We start from the raw sequence: 23,312 nt of genomic DNA, 5'->3' as shown, positions 1-23,312 counted from the left end.
TGCACACGATTGTTATTTAATTTTAATTAGGTCTCGAACCCCCACTACTTCTCTCAAAGAGTCTCGGGACTGTCCAGTAAAAAATTAATGATCTCTACAACCCCCCAGTCTCTCCTGTCACTACAACCAAACTAACTTAATTTCTGTCATTCATCATGATAACATATCCTGTCGTCAGGATTTGGACGAAAGTTGATGTACATTCGGACTATGACTCAGCTTAAAAGTGATTAGTTTTAGAAGGTTCAAGGTTACAAAAATATAGAAAAATCCCTATATGTTAACATAGGGATCAATTTTTCTTTGCGTTATTACGTAGTCAGAATGATCAGATTCTGATGAAACTTGGTGAACATATGTAGAATGTTATTCCCCATCGTTTTGCCAAAAATGGCTTCTGTTCGTTTACAATGACGAAAATACGGACCCAGCGATTATAGGTTTGTTTTACAGCAAAGGAACATGAACTTACCACTGTTCCACCGGGGGACAATCATATTTATGTAAATTTAATTGCACACATTTATCTGTAATCAAAATTCAAAATATTCGTGAGCTTAAGCTTATGTAAGAATGCTTATATTAAAACGTTATAACTTTTTCTAATATGTTGTTTATTTATATCATTAATAATGTTTTTATTGTTTGAAATAATTTGGTCAAATCAAAATTTGTAACGCATTAAGTTTTTTCTAATTAAAGTTTTGATAAATAAAAACAAACACTCAGGTGGCACATATTATTTGGAAAGTTGGACGTTTACGTCAGCAGGGCTGTATGGTATTGATTTGAACCATTGAGAACTATGTGTTAGCGATATTTACTCTTGGCTTTAAACGTTAGTTTAGTTTGTATATGCTGCATTGCCACGAAACTATGTCTTTCGTTTTATTTAATTTTTAGATGCATAACAACGCAATGATCTCTTCATATATAATTTTCTTATTAGTGACGTTAGTTTTAGTTTTAACTGTTTGTAGTGGCCATGGCACTAATGGCATCATTGTTAGTAGTACTATAGTTAATTCTAAGCCTAATGAAGATTCGTCACTACCGATTTTTTCGAAGGACGGTGTGAGTGTAAGGGAACGCTTCTTTTATCCAGTTAATTTCTTCCATGGGCTTGAACAGTTAACTCGACCAACAGTTTTTAAACATATCAAGTATGAATCTAGTAATGCTATTCATTCAGCTGAAACAAGGAGAGAAGATGAAGAGAATGACAACATAGTTCAATATTTGCATGATTTATTTGAAATTGAAAGGAGAAATTTTAGGCCAGATCATAGTGATATTGTGTACAATGATGAGAAGAGCAAAGGTAAGTAAATGAAATAACAGTATGATGTGATAGTGTCTTAATCAGTTAATGAACCAGCAGTGCATTGAAAGTAAGCGAGTGTATCTAATCACTGTAACTTAAGTAAAATAAATATTAACATTGTGAATTTGATCTCTCTTTTTGTCTAGTGTTATATTCGTATCTTGGTGTTACTGCTAACTGTTAATTTATTAAAAAATTAAAACAAGATAAGTAGAAAGTTTTTATGAACAAAAATGTCTCATTTTAACTTTTGAGAGCATTTCTGAGTGTAAAGGATGAGTTTTACATTACATACGAAAGGTTAAGCTTGGTTATAGAAAAAAATATTTATTTTTGTTTGTGTATTTAATTTCCAAGGGATGAAAATGGACCATTTACTTTATCTGGACCACCATATTTTATATTATCACTTCAGTCTGTGTGTAAATACTGTTTTCTTGTATCTAACACTGATCTCTTCTGTTAAACTCTGTGTTACAGCTTCTGCCATATCTGAAGACAAACTGTCACTTCCATAGGCTGGCCTTTCTCTTTTTGTAAATGTTTTCACTATGATAATAAGCAAGAATGAGTGCACTTATTAATGCTTGTTGCCCACTTCTACACAGAAAAGTGCAAATTTTATCACTATTTGTACTTCATGTTTTTTAACAGATGTTTGAGATTATCAGTCTTTATCATATTTGTTCTTAAGAATATTCACTGACATTGCTTCAAGAATATCTTTCATAATTGGCTATTTTATTCCATTTCTTTGCTACTCTGTGTGTATAGAAATTTCTTTTTATTTCCTCATTATAGTGATTTGTGTACATTTTTGCTGGGTCCCTTGGATTCATTAAAAATAATTTTCCAGCATTTATATTTAAATTCCTTGATCTTAAAGATCTTTATTACATTTTCTGTGTCTATTCTATTCCAGTGTGGTTTGATTTAATCCCTTGAGTCTCTCTTTATGTGCTTTATCCTTTAGCTAAGGAACCAGTTTTATGGCTTTTCTTTGCACTCCTTCCAAGGCATCAACATTTGTTTTAGGTATGATAACCAAGATTGTACAGTCAACTCCAAATGTGGTCCTACATAAGTCTTATATCAAAAGTGTCTCAGCATCCAGAGACTCAAAGTAAGATTTTATGATTCCAAGAAATTGGTTGGATTTCTCAGTAACATTTGAAGTATGTCACTGTACTTTCAAGTCTGAAGAATGTAATATCCTTAAATCATTTTCAGTATTTTTAACAGTTGTCTTAACCTCATTCATAAAATAATCTTGTTTGATATTATTTACTTCCTGAATGCATAATCTTACACTTTTCAATATTAAATCCAACATTCATTTATTTGACCAATTTGCCAATATCTTGAGATTTGACCTCAACTATTCAACCTGGTCTTTAGTTCTCTCTTAATTATATATTTTAGAATTATCAACAAAAATTTTGTATGACGATTTGATATTCTTGAGCAGATCATTAATGAATATAGCAAACATTAGAGCTGGGGGATTGGTCAAACTTGCTAATCTATTAATTGATAGACTCATTAATCAGTTAGTATATGCATACCCCTTACTGGCACATCTGTACAAGCAAAAAAGTAAATAAAAAGCCATTGTGTTATCATAACTTATTTTGATAGTATTTTATTTCTGTGGAATTTGTTTTTTTACACAGATATAATACTTCACAAATAAATCAACTAAACATAACTACATGTTCACCATTAATGAGTAACATTGTTTCTTTTTAAAATGTAATAATCTTGCACCAGTCTACTGTAAAAAAAACAAAAAAAAACACGAGAACAAAAACTTTTCCTTCCACCATTCAACAGTAGGGTTGATATTGCTTTTACTTCAAAAAAGAAAATTGTGATTATAAGTTATTTGAATAACATAAATATAATATTCAATAATGATTTCAGAAATCAGAATATTTGTACTCACCTGAATATTCATCATGTTACCAAACAATAAATTTCACTAACCTTGTTTGGTAAATGTAATAAAAAAAACAAACAAAACAGTTTCATGTTTACAAACATTACAACTCAATAAAACCATGATATATCTATCAAAAAGTTAATGCTATAATTTTAAATAAAAAAAATCAGTTGTTAACAAGATACTTTTATCAAACCTTAGTAAATCTCTAGTTGTGTAATTTTTTGTTTTATATTGTTTGTAGATGTCTTCCTTCTTCTGCGTAGATTACTTGTATCTGATAGTCATGAAATTTTCTTTAAATGTTATACAGTTATTATTATAATAAGACTTGTAATAGTTTTCTTTGCTACCCATTTAGCCTGTCATTAAAATGTACAAGTTTACTTTATTTCAAATTACTTGAATTCTTCTCAATGAAGTAAATTTCTGTAGTTTTCAAATAGAGAAATTCTTTCACATTCAAAAACAAAATGAATCAAAGTGGCAGAAACTATAAAAAAGTTAAACCTCTGTAGTTGCTATTATGTATTAGTTTATGTCTTGCTCTATCTATAGTATTCAGTTGTATAGCTATTTTTCATTACTAAGTGGTCAAACCACTTAATGTGATACCATCAGGTTTCAACTAAGGTTCAAGTCCTGTACAAAAACTAACGATAGCAATTGAAAATAGATAAATGGATAATATGTTTTCACAGGGTGATAGGCAGAAATAAAGGATTTCTTTGTGATAGGCAAAATAAATTCATAAAAATAAATTGATAATTGGGTTGTTTTGTTTACAGGCAAAACTATCTACTGCTGTATATAATTTCTTCTTCATGAATTACACTAAATAAATCAGAAAATTACAAAATATTGTTTTGGAAAGGTTTTATCTCTTCTCACCCAAAGCTACCTCAATCTTGGACTGTCCTCCAAGCATTGTTAAAATTTTTTGCTGACAGTGCATAAATCTTGTATACCTCATCAGTGTCATGCAGTTTCAGTATATGCTGATCATGTGACTACCCTTCACCAATCCTAGTGTGCCATTTGTAATAGTGCTGCAAGCTTCTTCTACTATTCTGTAACAACCTTCACTTTCTGGATTACTATTTTAACTCACTTTTCATGTGATTACAAAATTTTGATAGTGATTAATCACAAATTTATATCACTTTCAACTTCTTGTGTTTGATTTCCATTATTTCTACTCTTTTGTCTAAGCAATATTTCTGTTTTCTAATTTCTGATTTATCCACATGAATATGAGATTTAATATGAAGATAATTTCTGTGAAAGTCAATAGTGGTGTTGGCTTAGGTTCCCAGGTCACAGTGTTGACGATATCTGCTGGAGAATCAGAAACTTTGTGGAGTGTCTGTATCTTATGTTTGACCAGTGATTTTTTTCCTTTCTCATTATGATTTTTTGTGAGAAATGATATAACTACTGCATGAAAATTTCAGTTGCATCTCTCACATGCTACTGTGCCTCCATGTAATTTCCTAGGTTATGTAATTACTCAAATGATATGTAATCAAGGGAAATGAATAATTGTAAATAATTATTAGCCAAATTTGTATTCAGCAAAAGTAAAATATTTCTTGAATAGTCTAAATGTAAAAAAATAACATAAAAATTACAATAATATCAATTTATTTTGTAAAATAAAACTTTGTGTCATGATTTTGTCTTATGAATTTTGAAAACCAGTAGGGAAGGAGTAAGGATGCTTGGAACGTTTTTCATGATGTCATGAACATAACTTACAGACGATGTGAAAAAAGAAACTTGGTAGTTGATTTGCTACTTATGAGTAAAGTTATGCAAAATATAAAATATAACGTGGTATTAAAGAACACTTGGTATTTTTAACCATTAAGTATGTCTTGTTACATCTGTACTATGGAAACATAGTGTTTTTGTTTTATTAAAACTTCCTGTATGTATATATAACAGTTTAGTGTAGAATAACCTGTTTGTTACTAAGTATAATTAGAAGCATAACACAGTTTCAAAAAAATGTAAATTTATAATTTATTTAACACTTAAGTGATAATAGAGTCAATGTGTGCTGCCAGCTTGTTGATTTTCCTTTGATTAGCTGCATTTTTGTAACACTAATTGATTAACTATTGCTTGTAAGTAATCAGTTACTTTGCTCAGTTATTTATTTTCTTATATTAAGATGATACAGAGAAGTAATGCAAGTGATTATGCAACAGCTTGTTACCAGTAGAAACATGACATCACATGTATCATAACCAGCATCTTCTCTTCACATCTGTATTTAATAATCACTTCTCAGTTGGCAGTTTTTGTTTGAGGATTTTTGGTGTTCTTAGTTATACTGTTGACTTTATTTTTTTATGCTATTTATTTTTGTATTGTGTCAGGTTGATTTAAAATTTTCTCCCCCTAATTTCCAGGGGCTTTTTTCATTTGGTATTGTGCATATCTCTCTGTGGGAAGTGGAATCTTACCAAGTATAGTTTTTCTTATTGAAAATCCTTACTGTTCATCCAGAAATCATGCTAAGTGTAAGTTACATTGTTGCTCTTCCTACTATGGACCTGATGTACATCCAAGTTATATCAAACCAGATGTTTTCAGGTGTTGGTTGTGTGTCTTCATACTTACTGTTATCTACAAGCAAATGATTCCACTGCGGGTTTGAGTTATGCACACCAAAGAGATAGGGTGTTCCACAAGACTGCTGCTATTTTTATCTCGTGGTATTGTGCTTCACAAATATGGTAGTCCCATACCATATGCTTGTGGACTGACATGAGTAAAATGGAGATAGATTGCTACCTATCACTGTTGCATTGTGTTGTTGAATTTCTTCCTACTGTGGACTTGATATACAATTTCAGATGCTGCCTTGTAGTGGTTGATTGACTCTGATGCAGTAGTTCTGTTTTTCTAGATAGGGTTTCACAGTCATTCATTGCACTGTCTCTGGTGATGTAGTTCTCCAGACTCCAACACATTTTCCCACATACTGGTTTCTGGCTGTCAGGTGGTGGACTGTGAAGGCCTGTCCTGCTGAGTGGTGAATAATGCCATTCAGTTGAGGTATTACTAGTGTATAGTACTTTCTACCGCAGACCTGATATACGATTCCAGATGGCCCTCAGTGTTAGTTGTTGCACTTTGCTGTATTCATGTCTATATATTTGAATTTTTTTCTTTGGTATGATGTCCTTCTGCCACACAAGAGATGATAAGTTGCAAATACTGTCATGTTTTGGTTGATGCACTCTGCCATTTTGTAAATATATATATGTTCTGGCTTGAAGATTTATGGTTATAATAAATAAACAAATAAATATATTTACACGAGAGAAATATTTAGCACTCTAGTAATATATTTAATGTAATGAGAAAAACGTAAACTTTAAGTTAGGTGATGTCAACAATATTACAAAAGCCTTGTACAACAGTAACACTACGTACATAATGTATAACTCATACAGAATTACTTGAAGTAGTTTGTCATAATTGTTGTTCTTAAAACAATTAACTTTTAACAATTGTTATGAAAAGTAATCTTTAGCTGTTAAATCACTAAATAACTCTTTAATCTGAACAGTCTTTAAGTCCAACAGGAATGTTTTAAAAATATTTTTATCGTATATTGGATATAAAATTCTTATGACATTTAACTGATGAAACTGCAGTGTAGTCTACCTAAATGAGACTGTATGAAAAGTATATTTAATTAGCCATATTCATTACCAAATAGAGAGCTTGTTCTGATTGGAAGTTTATATTAAATCATTATGTTCTTTCAATTATGTAGGTAAAAGTAATATTGAAGATAGTGAATATGGTAGTAAAGAATTGGAAAAGATTTCAAATTTTGAGGATAATACAGATGAAAGCCAGATGCAAAATGTGGATAAAATAGATACCTCAAATGTTTCTGCTCCTGAAGCCTATATATATAAAAAACCTATGGAAAAGGATTCTCATCCATTATTTGGAGATATTTATTTTGTTGGTAAGTGATAACATGTTTTTTTTTCTAAACATGGATATACTTTTACATAAATGTTATAAATTATAGAGTAAAAATATTTATGATTAGTAGTAACATTAAAATAATTTTAGGGTGTATTTATAGATAGATATATATTGATTCTTAGTCAAAGGAGTTAATTATACTAGTTATTAGTAAGGGCATGCTCTGAACACTGTGTATGAATAGAAAGGATATATTGACTTGTTGGAAAGGGCAGAGAAGGCTATAGGGATGAATGGTTTATTTTTAAAGAATAGGTTATTTTCTTTTGGAAAAAGAATGGTAGGAAGTGATATTATTGAAGTTTATAAGATTTTTCATGGGATTGATAGAATAAAGGGTCTTGAATTTTTTCATGCTGTTTTTTAAAGACACTATTATGAGAGGACATAAGCTTAAAATATGGCAAAGACAGGATAAGATCCAGTTAAGATAGTTCTATTTTTCTATTGGGGTGATTAATATATGAAAGTATTTACTGTCAGCAGTAGTACAGATTGGCACTTTGAAAGATTTTAAAGGGGAAGTTGGTGATTTCAAGAAAAGCAAAGGATGGGCTTAATTCTTTTTGTTTTTTTGAAAGGTAAGTGAACAGATGGCAACAACTTTTAAGTGCCAAATAAAAACTTGTCTGTAAGCTAAAGTTGTGATTGAGTACATTTGTAATGTAAAAAATTACTAAAATGAATTGATATAATATTAACCAAGTTTAACTGTTTTTCTGAGCAATGATCCTTATCTTCATCAGTATGATTGTTTATTTTAATTCTTGTTTTTCTAAATTATTCATCATGAAGTATAGTTTTTTTAAAGGAACTTCTATATGGTTATATAAGCTGTTGCATCCATGGAAAGTTACATTTGTATCAGTATATGAGATGAAACATATTTATTGAAGGCACACTGTAATGTTTACTTTGTATTTAACTCTTTCACCCCTAACTTATGTAGATGAGGAGCTATTGGAGAGAGGAAAAGTAAAAGGAATAGAGAACAATATAGATCATGAACTTAGAGGTTATAGGTGATTTTTTGACATGGCCTGTGGGGGGTAAATAGGGAAAAGAGAGTTAGATTATACTATCCAGAAGCACAGGTGTAGGACATAACTGACAGAGCAGGAGGTATAAGGAAAGGGGATTGGCAGTGATGCAGTTTTAGTTGCAGATGTAGGGGCTAACTATATAGAAAAGGCTTAAGTCAGAAGAGCTAATTAGTAAGTGCAAGGGGTTGATAAGAACATAAATTAACTGCGAAGATGAAATTTTGAGCTGGTCACTAGGGCTAAATGCTACACTAAAATTAATAAGTAAGGGTGAACAGATTAACTGATTGGACTTGTGTGATGAGGGAACTATTTAGAATGGATGATTTGTACTTAACTAGGAAAGGGTCTGATATGTTTGTAAGGGCTATTAACTCAGCTGTAAAGGAGGTTTGAAATTAGGACTAGACAGTGGTGAATGTAAAGATAAACTAAATGAAACAAAATTGAAATACAGAAGAAGTTTAGTATAGGAAATCAGTATAAAAGTAGTTATAAGAATAGGCTTAATTGTTATTATTGTAATGCTAGAAGTATAAGAAATAAATGACTTTAGGGTACTAATATGAATAGAAGATTCGATATAATGGTGATAACTGAAACATGTTTAAATGTAGATGATTTTGATGACAGAAGTTTCTTTGAAACACAGTGTTACAGATTACTTCGGAGAGGAGTACCTTTATGTATAAAGTGTGAATTACCTCCTGTTGAAGTTAAGGATAGTAAAGATAATAGTAAAGAGATTGAATCCATTTGTGTTTCTGTTAGTAGATATTATGCGAAAAGAACTCTTAGTGGGAATTTGTTACACACCTCCAGATGATTTTAATTTCATGCATACTGATTGGGAAATGGTAGAGTGAAACCATGAGGGAGGAAGGTTTCTGAATACTGTTCAAAATGGATTTCTTCACTGATTAGTCAGGGAACCCAATAGAAACAGTACTGTTTTAGATTTATTTTTAACTTCTAATGTAGAAATCTTTGAGAGGGTGGCAGTTGTGGAACACCTAGATACAAGTGATCATTGCAATATTAAGTTTGATGTTTTGCTGCATATGAAAATCAAGAATAATGATATTTTAATTCCAAATTTAAAAAAAACAACAAATTTTGAGTAGATGCAACAAGAATTATCTGTTCTGAATTGGGCAGCTGAGTTATTTGGAGACACTAAGCAATGTAGAAAAATTGTAAAGAAAATAGTTTTCAGTATTCAAAACAAATGTATTCCTTATAGAAAGAAAAGGGTAGCTCCATGTAAAAAAATCAGGTTGGCTTCCAAAGGGTATAAGATATGAAATTAAAGAAAAAGTTCATAAATATCAGGAATTTCAATTGACTGATATTACAGAAGATCAAAAAATTTGTGAAAACAGGAAATTAGGACAACCAAAAGGTTGTATGAAACAAATTTGATTTAAAATGTAGAAATTAACAGTAAGGTTTTTTTTAAGTACATTATGGGTAAATAAAATGTTAGAATATGTGATAGGACCCTTGAGGGTTGACAAAGGATGACTTGTATCTGATAGTTATGAAATGGCCAGGTTGTTAAGTTCTGGTTGTTCTTCAGTTTTTACTGATGGAAATTTAAGCAGTATTCCTCATCTTGAACAATTGATAGATTTAAACAAAGTTGAACAAGACAATTGCAAAACTCTGAACTTGTTAAAATAAAATTTAAAAGTTTAAAGAATGATAAGGTTCATGGGCCAAATAATATTTCCCCGAAGGTTTCAAATGAGATCAGGGATTGGATATTTGATCCACTTGCCATAAGTTTTTGTAAGCCCTTGAATTGTGGACAAGGGCTAACAGATTTGAAATTAACTAATGCCACTGCTATCTTTAAGGAAAGTAATGGAAGTTGTCTCAGTAATGATATGCCTATTATTCTTATATCAGTTGTGGGAAAAGTTTTGGATAATCTAAGAAAAAATACTTTACATAGTCATTTAACAAAGTTTAGAATTTTATTAGTTAGTCAGCATGTTTTCACTAAGGGAAAATCTTGCCTTACAAATCCTTTGACATTCTTTAAAAAGGTCACTAGATGTTTGAGGGTAAGGGTGTAGATTTTTGTATCTTGATTTTCATAAAGCAGTTGACAAGATGCCACACTAGAAGTTTGTAAACATTTTTATCTTTGTAGATGTGAGGGATAAATTAGCTAATTGGATGAAAAAGTTGCTTGATGGAAGAAAACAGGATTGTTGGAAATGGAGCTTAGTAAAATGGGATTAATGTTGCAGGGCTCTATCTTGGGACCATTTCTCTTTTTGATTTACATTGATGACAAAAATGAAAGAATAGTCAATAAAATACCTAAATTTGCTGATGGTATCAAGATCTTGGGTGTTGCTGGCTCTGAAGAGAATGTTGCTGTTTTATAAGGGGAATTATATAATTTAATGAGTTGGGAAAATAAACAGCAGATGGGTTTTAATTATGATAAATGCAATATATCACAAGTGGGTTATCATAATTTGAATTAGAAGTATAATTTGGATAGGAATAACCTTAACAGTGTCATGAAAGAAAAGGATCTTGTAATTGTTAATTAATCTCTGAAGCCATCCAAGCAGTCTGTTTTTGCTAGTGACAGGACAAATAGGATTTTATGTTGTATCTACAGAAGTATTGAATACAAGTCTAAAGAGGTTATAACTTCAATGTATAGGTTGCTGGTTAGGCCACATCTGGAGTACTGTGTTCATTCTTGTGCTCCTTAACTTAGGAAAGACATTGAATTGTTGGAAAAGGTTTGGAGGAGGGTAACTAAAATGGTACCTGGGATGGAGTGGTTGCTGTATGAGGAGAGATTAAGATCTTTAAAATTTTCTCTTGAAAATAGAAGTTAGATCTTATTGGAGTGTTTAAAATTGTAAAAGGAATTGACAGTGTTGATGCATCAACATTTTTCTACTCAGCAGTGAGAACTGTAGAACACAAATGCAGATTTAGGTAAAGTAGAAACCATCTTCAGTTAAGACAATTTTATTTCTCAAATAGGGTAGGTTGGCCTGTGGAGTGAGTTGCCTTAGAATGTTGTTGGAAGCAGTAAATTTGAGTGAGTTTAAAAGAAAGTTTGATAGATATATGAATGATGAGGGCTGGCTTTAAATTGTTTTTGTTTGTTTAGGGAATGGGACAACTGAGATGGACTAAAAGGTCATTTGTTGTCTGCAAATGTTATGTTGTGACAAAGTTTGTTATACATTCAAACTTTTATTAAATTCCTTTTATTTATGTTGTACCAATTATTATAGCATAAAATTATAGCTAATAATCCATATTTCAGTAATGTACAAGTTGTAAGTTCCTAATTTTATAAGGAAATAAAAAATCTTGAATTTTTCCTAGTATGACACACATGACATATTCTCTCTAGGCATCTTGTTTTATCATTTTTTCCATTATCTCTTGAAAAAGTAAGAAACTAAATGTAAATTAGTCACTGTAGGATTGTTATTGCTGAGACAAACCATAATTTTTATAGCCTTCAATTTTGTTTTGTTACACAACTATCAATAGAAAATCAGACCCTTCTTGCCCCATGTACCTGTCACATCCTCTCAGCTTTCAGGACATGTTAATTGTTCTCGTAACTTTAATTATATATTAGATATGTCCAGCAGAAAGTCAGTGTTTTCATCCATCAGATGATGTATTGCATAATATGTTCTGAAGAGATAACTGTCAGTTTCACTCAAGAGTACAAGCAGCATTCCAGTGAGACACTTAAATGACTAGTTTGGATGTATTTGTAATGACTTGTTTCTCATAGTTAGAAAGCCAGAAAGATTGAGAAAGTTAGGGGAAATTGTCTACTTTTTTGCATGTTATTTATCTATTTTCTTTGATGCATTATTTAATAATATAAAAATTTAGTGCATTATTACCATTAGTATAAGAAAGTCGGTTTAAATATCTTTTACAATTGACAGAAAGAAGAAAAGAATATTTTTTGTTTTTAATGTTTGTTCTTTATTTATTTTTATAAAGTACTTAAAATGTAAAAGTAGGGATGTTTTTAGATTAGTGAAGACTAGATTAGATAAAATAGATAACAATAAAAATGTTTCATGGGGCATGCACATGTGCAGCTTGTGGGTAATGTAATTCTGTAGTGTAACATGAGTTGCAGATGCCCTGAGTGATTTACAATTTATAGTGGCACAGATAATAGAAATTGTTCAAAGGACAATAAAACAAATTTAATTATAAGTGAATGTATATCCTTACAAGTATATAGCTGTGTAGGATAAATGAAAGTAGTTTCATATTACAACTTGAAGTCATTTTAGAAAGAAACAAAGGTAATTTAGATTTATTTCAGTTGTTTTGTTTGGTTGTTATGAAGTTTGTCAAATTGACTGATACAGTTTTGTGTTAGGGTAGAGAAGATAAAATATAAAATTCTGCTGTGAAAAAGATGCTTGAAAAGTCTTTAAGAGGTTTTAGGGATTTCACATAAGATATTTAAGATTTTTGACATTAGGAAAAGTATTTTTATTCTTAATATGAAAATTACTTTGCACATGGACTATTCATGAACAAACATGCAGTATATTAATAGATATTTGGATATTTACTAGAAACACTATTTATTACATATTGCTGTTTGGCAAAGTTTTGGAAAAAAATGTTTTTTTTCACCACCAATAAAAACGGGATACCTGGTTTAAAACTGATTGAGCCTCAAATATTTCCAACCTACGTTACTAAATGATAAGTTTTGTTGAGAACAAGAGTTTGTTCTATCAATTTTAGATTTGAGCTTATTGTGTTTTTAACTGTTTACAGTTTTGGAATTTCGTAATCTCAAATCTGAAGTTTAATAAAGTTAACTTTTACACAATACCATGTTTTCTGTATTATTCTTGGCATTGCTTCCAAGGACGTGGTTATCTATGCTTTATATTCTGCTATATACTTGTTATAAGGAATGTTTTGGTGAGAAGGTCTTAGTGAATGAATTTCGTCTACTTGTGTTAATACAGAAAGCTTATTAAAAAAAAGAGAGAGAAATTTTATTTTCAGTTCATTAAGAAATGAGTGTTTCATTCAGTGAGTTCTAAATTTTGAGGATGTAACATGGAGATGATAGATATTTATAGTGTTAGTGGGAGCATTTTATCAATGTACGTGTAGATTTTATTGAATGGGTGAGTTTTGCAACAGAAATCCAGAGTATAATTTTTATCATAAATTATACAGAAATATAATTGTGCAGTCACGAGATAAGATACTTCTGGTGATGTATGAACAAGTCAAGACCATTTGAATGTTAACCCTGTAATCCAGTGTCTTTATTTTTTAAAGAAAACCATATTTTATTTATTGAAATCATGTATATGTCGAGAGTACATTTTATTGTGTTTTGATTCATTAAGTAGTATTTTTTGTTTTTTTTTAATTATGTAGCCATAATTGCTGGATGTGGTGCTGCTGCTATGTGTGGAGTTGTTGTTTTGGGCTACTGTTTCTATATGTATGTATATGAATTTGAAATTTATTATTGAGATTTGTATTCTTTTATTAAATCAGTCAGTAGATCTTAAGGTATTAAATTATGTCAAACCAATGAGTATGAAGCAAAAATTAAAATATTGTTTAAAATAAAACTGAGCAAAACTAAACTAATAGCAGTGATGTTATGTTACCTTATTTTGGTGTTGCTAGCTTTGCTTTATTAAAGAAAGGGTTTGAAATTAAAAATTAACATTTCTCAGCTTGTTATAAGTCATTGCTGTACAATTCTTTAATGCTAATCATAATTGAACTGTTGCTTTAATAGTTGAGAAGCTGTTATTTATTTTGGGTAGTTGGTATCTTAGTTGTCAGAATCACGAGTGCTTGAGTACCCCTAAGATTTATTGATGCAGGTCCCTTCAATCTAATAACATAAGAAAACTTCTGTTTGTTGCAAAGTCCATATGTAAAGTATTTAGCCCTTGGGATATTTTTAAGTCTTGATTATTCTAGTGAAAAACAAACTACAGTTATTCCCCCTTTTACTGACCTATGATCATTGACTTTATCATTACATCTTTAGTTTATGCCATTTTACATTTAATTTTGATTCCAAAGCTTTTTCTGTTGCTTAACAACTAAAAATATTCTGTTGAAGATGTTTGCTGTTGATTAGTTGCATAAACCACTGAGGAGACAGTGTTCTATCCAGTTAGTTTGTCAACAATATTGAATTTGTATGAATTACAGTAATAGGTTTTTTTTGGCCTTGCATGATTCAACACATACTAAAGTTGAATAAGACACATTAAAAGCCTCTTGTAGAACTCATATAGTGATTTCAAAACTCTTGAGTCAACTTGTGTGAGTTTTATCATCAATTCTGTCATTTGTGCATTAGCACAAGTTTGGTTTAATCATTCTATAGCATGTGTAACCTCATAGTAACTCAGATAAATAATTTATGCATATTTTAAGTATTCATGTTATGAATATATGTATTAGTTGACTTTGAAGACCCTTAAAAAAAAGAACAGCAAATGTTTTTTTTATAGTAACAGCTATTTGTTAGTGTATTGTAACTATACCCAAAGAAATAAAATCATTTATAAAACTTGATGTGTTAATGGGTTGCTTACATTTTTATTTTTCCTTGGATTATACGTTAAACAGATGGTAAAAAAATTTTTGTTCCATTGATTTTTTTGGGAAAATGTTTTTTATATGTACTTATTTAAGATACCAGAAGAAGACTAAGGCAGCTGCTTTAGTAGTGTATCCTGCATATGGAATGACTCAACCATACAGTAAGGAGGATTCACTGCCTAGTAGTGAGAGAAAGCTTGCACAGAGTGCTCAAATGTACCATTATCAGCATCAGAAACAGCAAATGATTGCAGTAGAGAAGTAATCATTTTTTTATCTTTTTTTATAAAGAAATTATAAGTTTTATATTTATCATATATATAATATTTTAATTGAAGTTAAAAGCACAGTTAGCAGGATGTTACATCAATAAACAAAAGTGGTAAAATTCTGTTTGTTTTAAATGTCTTCCAGTGGCACAGTAGTATGTCAGGTTGAAGGATGACTGTTTAGTCTTCGAGCACCCCTGGGGGGTAATATTTTCTTAGAAATATTAATCTTATTCCTAAACAACTGCCAGAATTGTGTGTAAGTAGTATGTCTGCAGACTTATTCTGCTAGAAATTGGGTTTCAATACATGTGGTGGGCAGAGTACAGATAGCCCTTTGTGTAGCTTTGTGCTTGATAACAAACAGTAAAACTGTTTGAAATATAAATATATTTTGATTTTTAAAAATGTATATTAAGATATAATTTTTTTTTTACTAGGCATGTCTGTCAATGTGTTATGTAATAAAAATGAATCACATTAGCAAAGGATATGAAGACCATATAGTGCTATGTATAAGTTAGAAATTATAGTTATATATGTTTTTTCAGTATAGCACTGAACTGGTTGAAGTTAATATTGTCATTTAAATCAAAGTTGAATTCATTAATTAAAGGTTGTGTAATTTATAATTTAATAATCAGTTTTCTGGAAGCAAGCTTTTCTTATGTTGCATTATTTTCTGAAATTGTAATTTCATTAATTCCGCTACAAATAAATATCCATTTTTCATATACTTGTGATACCTTGAACAATTTATTAGTAGCTGTTATGCTTTTGAATACAATTACTTTTTTCCCAGTTTTTTTTATATACATGTTCTTCTGTACTTTTATTATTTGCCTTGTTAACACTGAAATACCTCTGTATTCTTGGTTCTTCTTTAGTTTGTTTTATTTCTGTTGTTGAGTTCACTATATTTTTTTAAATAGCAAACTTTGTTTTATTCCATTTATTTATGTGTAATGACGAAATGTTTAGTTGCATCTCATCTAAGAAAATATAAAAGTTTTGTCTTTTGTGACAATAATTTATTTACGATCTTTTAACACTCAAACAGTTAAGCAAAATAAAATCAAAAGGAAGGAGTGCATTAAAAACATCAAATCCAAACCTGTGATAAATGACATTTGAAGGAACAGAAGTCTAAACAAAAATGTACAATTACATTAAAGATACTTTATAAATTAATAAAATGACCAGAGTACTGGCTATAATGTGGGGTGTAAAATGTGCCCAGGGTTTTGTAGGTGACTGTTAGAGGTAGGACCCACATTTAGTACAGTGGGGATACACTGTCTGTTAGTCTTATCCTCAGTTTGCCAGTCTCACATGAAGAAATTATCAGAAGTACAGCTGAGGAGAGCAAAATGTAGGTGCTCAAACCCACAACATTTCACATCTATATCATGAATCACAGCATGAAGACAGTTATGAGAAAGTGACTGCTTTCCACAGTGAAAATAAATGTGTGTGTGTGTGTGTGTGTATATACATGTATGTATAAGGTACTACCACTTGAAGGTAAGATAAACTTATCTCCTGAGGTTGGCATTCCAGCTCCCATTGTAGTTGTAAAGCACTAATTTAATAGTACACTGAATAAATTGTACTAGTGTAGTCATGAAAGCCCATTTAAGTTATCTAACTAGTGTAACTCCCATTCACCATCCATTAAGTGCACTCTAGCTACCATATTGTCTTTACACAAGCCTTTATATGCATGTGAACACCAAGATGGTGGAGAATGTAACTGAATTATATTTGCTTGCCACTGTTTAAGTATTTCCTTTTCTGCTGCAGAAAAGCCTTGTTTCCACAACACGAGGCAGTGAAAGTGAAGTTCTCCTTGACATTCTAGAAGCTGAGGAAAACAATTAACTTTGGCACGTTGAATGTTTTGTGTTACATCCTTTACAAAGTTATTCTAGAGTGGACTGAAATTTTTCAGGAATGCATCTTCCATAGTATATCTAAAGATTGTGTTGCTTAACATAACTTTAGACGTACATCCCACTATCCAGGAATGGATCACAATGTATAATGTGTACCTAATGTAATTAATGTGTACTGCATTTTAGTTGCACATAATTATAAATTTGCCAACTGGTTCATAAAGTGGTCATCAGTCCTGCTATGTATTTAAAGTTAGTTATGTAAACAGAAAGTGTTAGTGATTTAGTATAAGAATAATAGCTACTATACATATTAATATTTTATGGATTTTTTTTTGTTGTTGTTAGGTCAGCTTCTAACAGACCAGTGTCAGTGTCTGATATTGAATCTGAAGATGAGAATGAAGAGGGAGACTACACTGTGTATGAATGTCCAGGGCTAGCTTCAGTAAGTGTATCATGCAAATTCTAATAAAGTAGAATATTTTTTGTCATAGGAGAATGATGACAGTCAGTAGTCTGGAAGTGAGAACTAAAATTAGTTTGTTCATTGTTTTGATGATTTGTCATGTTGTTCTTCAACAGTTGCAGTTATTAAGAAAAATGTGTGTGTGTAAATCTAATTTTACTCTTGTGTGAGATAGTTCTGAGAGTAGGTAAGATAGTGTACTTGCTCCGAAGGTTGGAGTAGGATGGTGACATTCTATTGGTGTAGAATATATGATGACGTTTGTGGACTTGATATATACTTCAAGATGCTGCCAGTGTTTGGTGTAACACTACACTATATATATTGAAGTTTGCCCTCTGGCTGTGTCATCATCCTTTCTACTGTCCAACATCTAGGAATTGGGTGTTGGTTAGAGCTGGACCAGCCACATATGTTTGAATGGTACTCTTCTACTACTACAGACTACACAATAAACTCTCTATGCTGTCAAGTTTGGATTGGAGATGCAATCAAAATAGTGGTTCCTCTTCTTACCATTTGCTGAATGTTGGTTCCCAGTGGATCTGGTGTTGGTTGTAGCTGGATGAGAAACATGAATTTCTACATATGTATGACTGGTTACCCTCCTACTGCTGCAGTCTGGCCTATTAATTCCTAATGCCACCAGGTTTTGTAACTGAGAAAAACACCCATCTGGACCCTCCTTTTTCTTATCTGCCAGATGTTGGTTTCAGTAGATCTGGTATTCATTATTTTGGAGGTGCACACATGCAGAGGCAGGTTTTTAGTATAGAAATTCCTCTTCCAGTACCTATTTTGGAGATGAAAAACAGATGTCCTTTTTTCTACCATGGACCTAATGTACAATTCTAGATGCTTCCGGGTGTTGGATGAGGTCACAATTTCATTTACAGTTTGTCTCACTGTAGGTACTTTACACAGGGAATTCCACTACTTCAGTAATTTTTTCTTAGTCCACCCTTTTGGGTGACACATTACCAAAGGGCAAAGAGTTTGCCTGGGCCAAAAGTGGTGCAGTCTCCCACAGATCTGTTGTTTTCAGTTCCTTCTTGCACCCAATGATTTTCCTTTGGTTGCTTCATAAAGGTTAATCATCTTCTCATTAACCCTCTCCTGGTTTACTATAGGATTTTATTTTTTTTGTGAGTGGAGCTAAAATATTGTATTAGAAGTTAACATTTTCCAAAGTTAAAGTAATTTTTAACAGATATTTATCTCTTCTCAAATTTTTCACCCATCCTTCCTGCTTCTATTGCGGTTTTGTTTGATCTGACCAATCTTGAAGTGGTTAACAGTTGCAAGATTAGAAGAGACGCTAATTATGATAGTGTGTTGCACTGCTATTGCTGGAGGGTTGCTACATCATTTGCACGTTAGTATGCAGAAATAACAGGAGGTTTTAAGACCAGCAGCAAGCAAGTGCAGTATAAGTTAAGAAAATATATATATATAATGGTGAATGCCAGATGTATGTTTTAATTTTAATTAGTGGAAATCACTGTTATGTGTTAAGACAACATTTTTTGTAACTGTAAATTATTCAGTGTTATTTAAAAGAAAAAGTGACAATTAGTGGCTTAGGTCACTTTGCTTACTGTAGATTTCCCATTACTGCTATTCTTTTGAAAGATGTTAAGAAAGAATAATAAATAAAAATTTCAGTTTTGTTGTCATTTATACTTTAGCTTATATTCTAGCTGTTTCACAAGTTCAAATTCTAGATTATAGAGTGCATGCTTGACAATATATATATTTTACAATAATGTATTTTTAAAATATTGAAATGCATACGCACACTCGCGTGAGCACACACACACACATACACACACAAAAAAACCTTCTGAACAGTTTGGTTATGTATATATATGCAGTTTATCAAACTGTTCAGTAGGTTTTGTATGATGCGGTGCTTTAAAGTTACATTAAATATATTCTCTTTAAGCATCATATATAAATGTATTTACTTCAAGTATGTGTAATGGGCAGTGCAGAAACTTGTACAGGTCTGTATCATATGCTTTAAGTTTTTTATTGAAATAATTTGGAAAACTGTAACCAGTATCAGATATTTTATAGTGAAAACTTAACACCAGTTGCACAAGGAAATTTCTGTTTTCTTGTTGTTTAATGGAAATGTATTTTATAGTGCTGGTCTATCTTCTTGTAGATAGTAAATTTTATAAACACTGCTTTCTGTGTTGTTTGTTATTCTCTATGGTACTCTGGTATTTTTACTTCTAATTAATAAGTGCTCTTAGTAGTTGCTTACTCATAGATGTGCCCTGCTAGATATCCTGATTGTAAACATTTATTCTTTTAGCGAACATTTATAGTGTATAAAGTACAATAAATTGACATAAATAATGGAACATGTTATGACTTTCAGACAGGAGAAATGGAAGTTCAGAATCCACTGTTTAGTGAAGAACCAACTCACAAGATCAACAAAAACATCAGACAAAAGTTCTGAAGACACATTGCATTGGTAGAACCCAACTGTGCATGATTTCTTGTATCATAATAACATATATAAAGTTATTAAAGATTAATTGTTGTACTATCCTAGTTTTTGTGTTAGATGATTATATGACTTTGTCAGCAATACACAAGTAAGTATTATTCTATCAGTAGTATGTTTCATCTGTTTCAAGAAGTCAGGCAGCTCTCTTCTCCCGTTTTCTGTGAATATTGTCAAATTATTTTGTAACTGTGAAAAGTTGACTGAGTATGGAACAGAGAAAGAAAACAGACTAATTGTGCAAGTTGGAAATACAAGTTTAACTTTTATGTGGAAGCATGTTGTGCTAACATAACAGTAAACTGACAGACAACAGCTTATGTGTAATGAAGTGATTTTGTTTATGGGAAACATAGTACATTGATGTTCTTTCTTTATTAATTGTGCAATTAAAGTATGCTATAAAGTTTATAGTATAATCCATCAATGATCAGATTGTACAGCTAAGCAAGATTATCTCTGCTTGTTGAATAAGGCTCCCTTTAGGAAAAATGTGTAATGGAAAGTTAATTTTTTTCTTTAATTCTTTAAACAAGAGGGAAAAAATGTAAGTATCTTGTATTTAATGGTTTGTAAATGAGATCCTTCTGAGTAAAATAAATGGATATTTTCTATCAGTTTTTACTGAATTTTATAAAAGATAAGTTATTTTATGTCATATATGTTTAATTCAGTAATAAATGAAACATCTGCTGATTATATTGTATATCATTATTCATACATCTGATACTGTTAAATAATAAATTAAAATTGTACTAAATGAGTAAATAGAACATTTTTGTAAACATGTTGAATTTTAGATACAATAAGATGTATTTAAGATTTATGATTTGAGAAAGATCATTGCCCAAAAGGACGTTAAACTTTTCAAGTGTTATATAGTATTAATGTCTGTCAAAACATTATTCAGGTAGATAATGGTTTATCCACATGTTAACAAATGAACTTTTTTAATACTTCCATAAAATTAAATTTTTGCTATCTTTTTAAAAACTTGTTAATTTTATATCAAGAACATGTTATTTTTGTTCTCTTGTATTATTTGATGTGCTAATTTTAAGTAAAGAAATCTAGTCAGATAGAAATACCAGACTTTAAACCAATTTAAATAACAAGACTTTTACTTCATAATTTGTTTCTTATTATGTATTAATTACATAATTACAAGAAACCATTATTATTGATAGTGTTAATACAGTTTATGCGTAGCACTTTTATATGGGTTTGGTGATGGTTCAGTTTCAGTAAGAAAAAAAAATGTACATTCCTATAATATAACTAACTGATTATGACCTTATACAGTTACTGTTATACAAATACTTATTGACAACACTAACAGGTTTTTAAGATAATTACATTTTAAAATGCACGTTTTACAAACCAAGTCTGAGTGAGAATTTTTTTAAATATGTTGAAGTATGATATATTTTGGATTATGCATTTTTCTTATGTTAAAAATACATTTGTATTTTTGTATGTTGTATGGGGAGAATACAATTAAAGATGTTTGTTATTTGTTGTAAGTGAATGTTTTGTAATAAAGCTGAATGTGTACATATTCAAAGCTGACTGTATAGATAATATATTGTCAATCTAAATATGTGATTATTATATTTTTCTTGAGTGAGTGTGAAATAAATAGCTGGATGTAATTCAAGTCTTCTAATAATGATCATTGGAAAAACATTTGTTAAAGTTATGGAAGTAGTAGTTATTAAAGTGATTAGTATATCAACTATTAAATGCTAGTTTAAGTCCAGTATGAAACAAAGTAGATATGTTAATTGTTTAATTTAATAAAAAGAAGAAAGTCAAAGATAAATACATGTGTACAAAATATAATAAAAAATCATAAATAAAAGTTTATTGATTACAAACTTAAGCTTATTGAAATGTATATAAGCAGAAACTTCTGGAAATGGTGTATTTAGTTTTTCTTTTGTTAAAGTTGAGCATTTGGTGACAGTTTTTGAACTTAACATTTTTAGTGAGAGAAATGTATGTTTTTAAAGTATTCTGTTCCATAAGAGTTATTAGTTATAATTTTTATATGTAGTATTTCGTGTAATTCACTGGTTAGTGCCCAATATAATTTTTTTTAAATGCTGAGAGGTACAGCATTGCACAAATTACATAGACTAGGAAAAGCAATGAAATAGGTAATGCACAGTACAATAGCTATAATATTTTTAGTTCAGATCTTAATTTCTGTGTAAAAAGCTAAAAAAAGCAGTACTTGAGTAATATATAACTATTTGATTTTGTGTGATACATTTAGTATACACAATACACAGTTTAAATGACTTAACACAGCAGTATATAAGTTGAATTTGAAAAGTTCTTGACCTTATGTAGTAGAGTTTCATATGTACATAGTTATATGATAGAGGATATATGATTTTTTTGTTTCTTTTACTGTAGAAGTAAAATAAAATTATTTAAACTGATAAATATGATCACTGTTTATTTACAACACTTAGGTTTCTAAGCTTATTAAATTTCAAAGTGTATACCATTTACAAACCAAGTTCCAATAATAACTGATTTTGAATTAATAAATTAAAACTGTTTTGTAGATAACAGTTCTTTAGTACTATTAAATATGATACAGTGACAAGTAGTTGTTAGTCGTGATAAGCATTCTGTTTAGTCCTGGCTTGAACTGTTCTTTTGTTGACAAAGAATCCAAGTGTTTGTAAACTTTAATTTATTCTTCCTTTATTGGACTTGAGGAAATGCAAAAAAACAATCAGTATATTAGTCTTGCTAAGAATACCAAGTAACGTTAGAAAAGGGAAAGTTGAGTCTACAATAAATATGAAATTACTTTGATTCTAGAAAATGAGTGCAGCTTATTTATAAGTTCTTCAGTAATAAGAACCAGTGAGTGAAAGGAAAGGAGAATATGTTTATAAAACATAATAACTACAGAACATCTGTTAGATTAGTTCTGATGAGGCCTTCTTTCTGATTCTAGGGTATGCTATGACAGCTGGGGTGGGACAAATTAGAACACCTAAGGGATAGGTAATATTTAGTAGTTACCCTCTCTTGTTTCAGCATTTCAGGATTAAGGATGGCAGAATCTAAACTTTGAGGTCTGTCATACAGTTTATTTAACCCTTGGGCTGGAAATACCAAATTCAGAAACTCGTCAAAATATTTGAAATATTAGAAAGAGTAAGACATTAAGAAGTTGTAATAA

General features: G+C 30.5%; 1 protein-coding gene across 1 annotated transcript; it reads left to right on the top strand.

Annotated features, from left to right (window-relative positions):
- The first annotated feature begins 735 nt into the window (after nt 1-735).
- LOC143226606 (uncharacterized) lies at nt 736-22,558 on the top strand. Its single transcript, XM_076457805.1, has 6 exons — nt 736-1,321; nt 7,060-7,260; nt 13,760-13,826; nt 15,047-15,214; nt 17,466-17,565; nt 19,976-22,558. Exons 1-6 carry the CDS (start codon nt 904-906, stop codon nt 20,057-20,059), a joined length of 1,038 nt encoding a protein of 345 aa, XP_076313920.1. The 5' UTR covers nt 736-903; the 3' UTR covers nt 20,060-22,558.
- Nucleotides 22,559-23,312: the final 754 nt, after the last annotated feature.

Source organism: Tachypleus tridentatus, chromosome 1 (genome assembly GCF_004210375.1).
Source record: "Tachypleus tridentatus isolate NWPU-2018 chromosome 1, ASM421037v1, whole genome shotgun sequence".
Lineage (NCBI taxonomy): Eukaryota > Metazoa > Arthropoda > Merostomata > Xiphosura > Limulidae > Tachypleus > Tachypleus tridentatus.
Note: the sequence above shows the minus strand (reverse complement) of the source record. Positions and strands in the feature narration are given on the sequence as shown.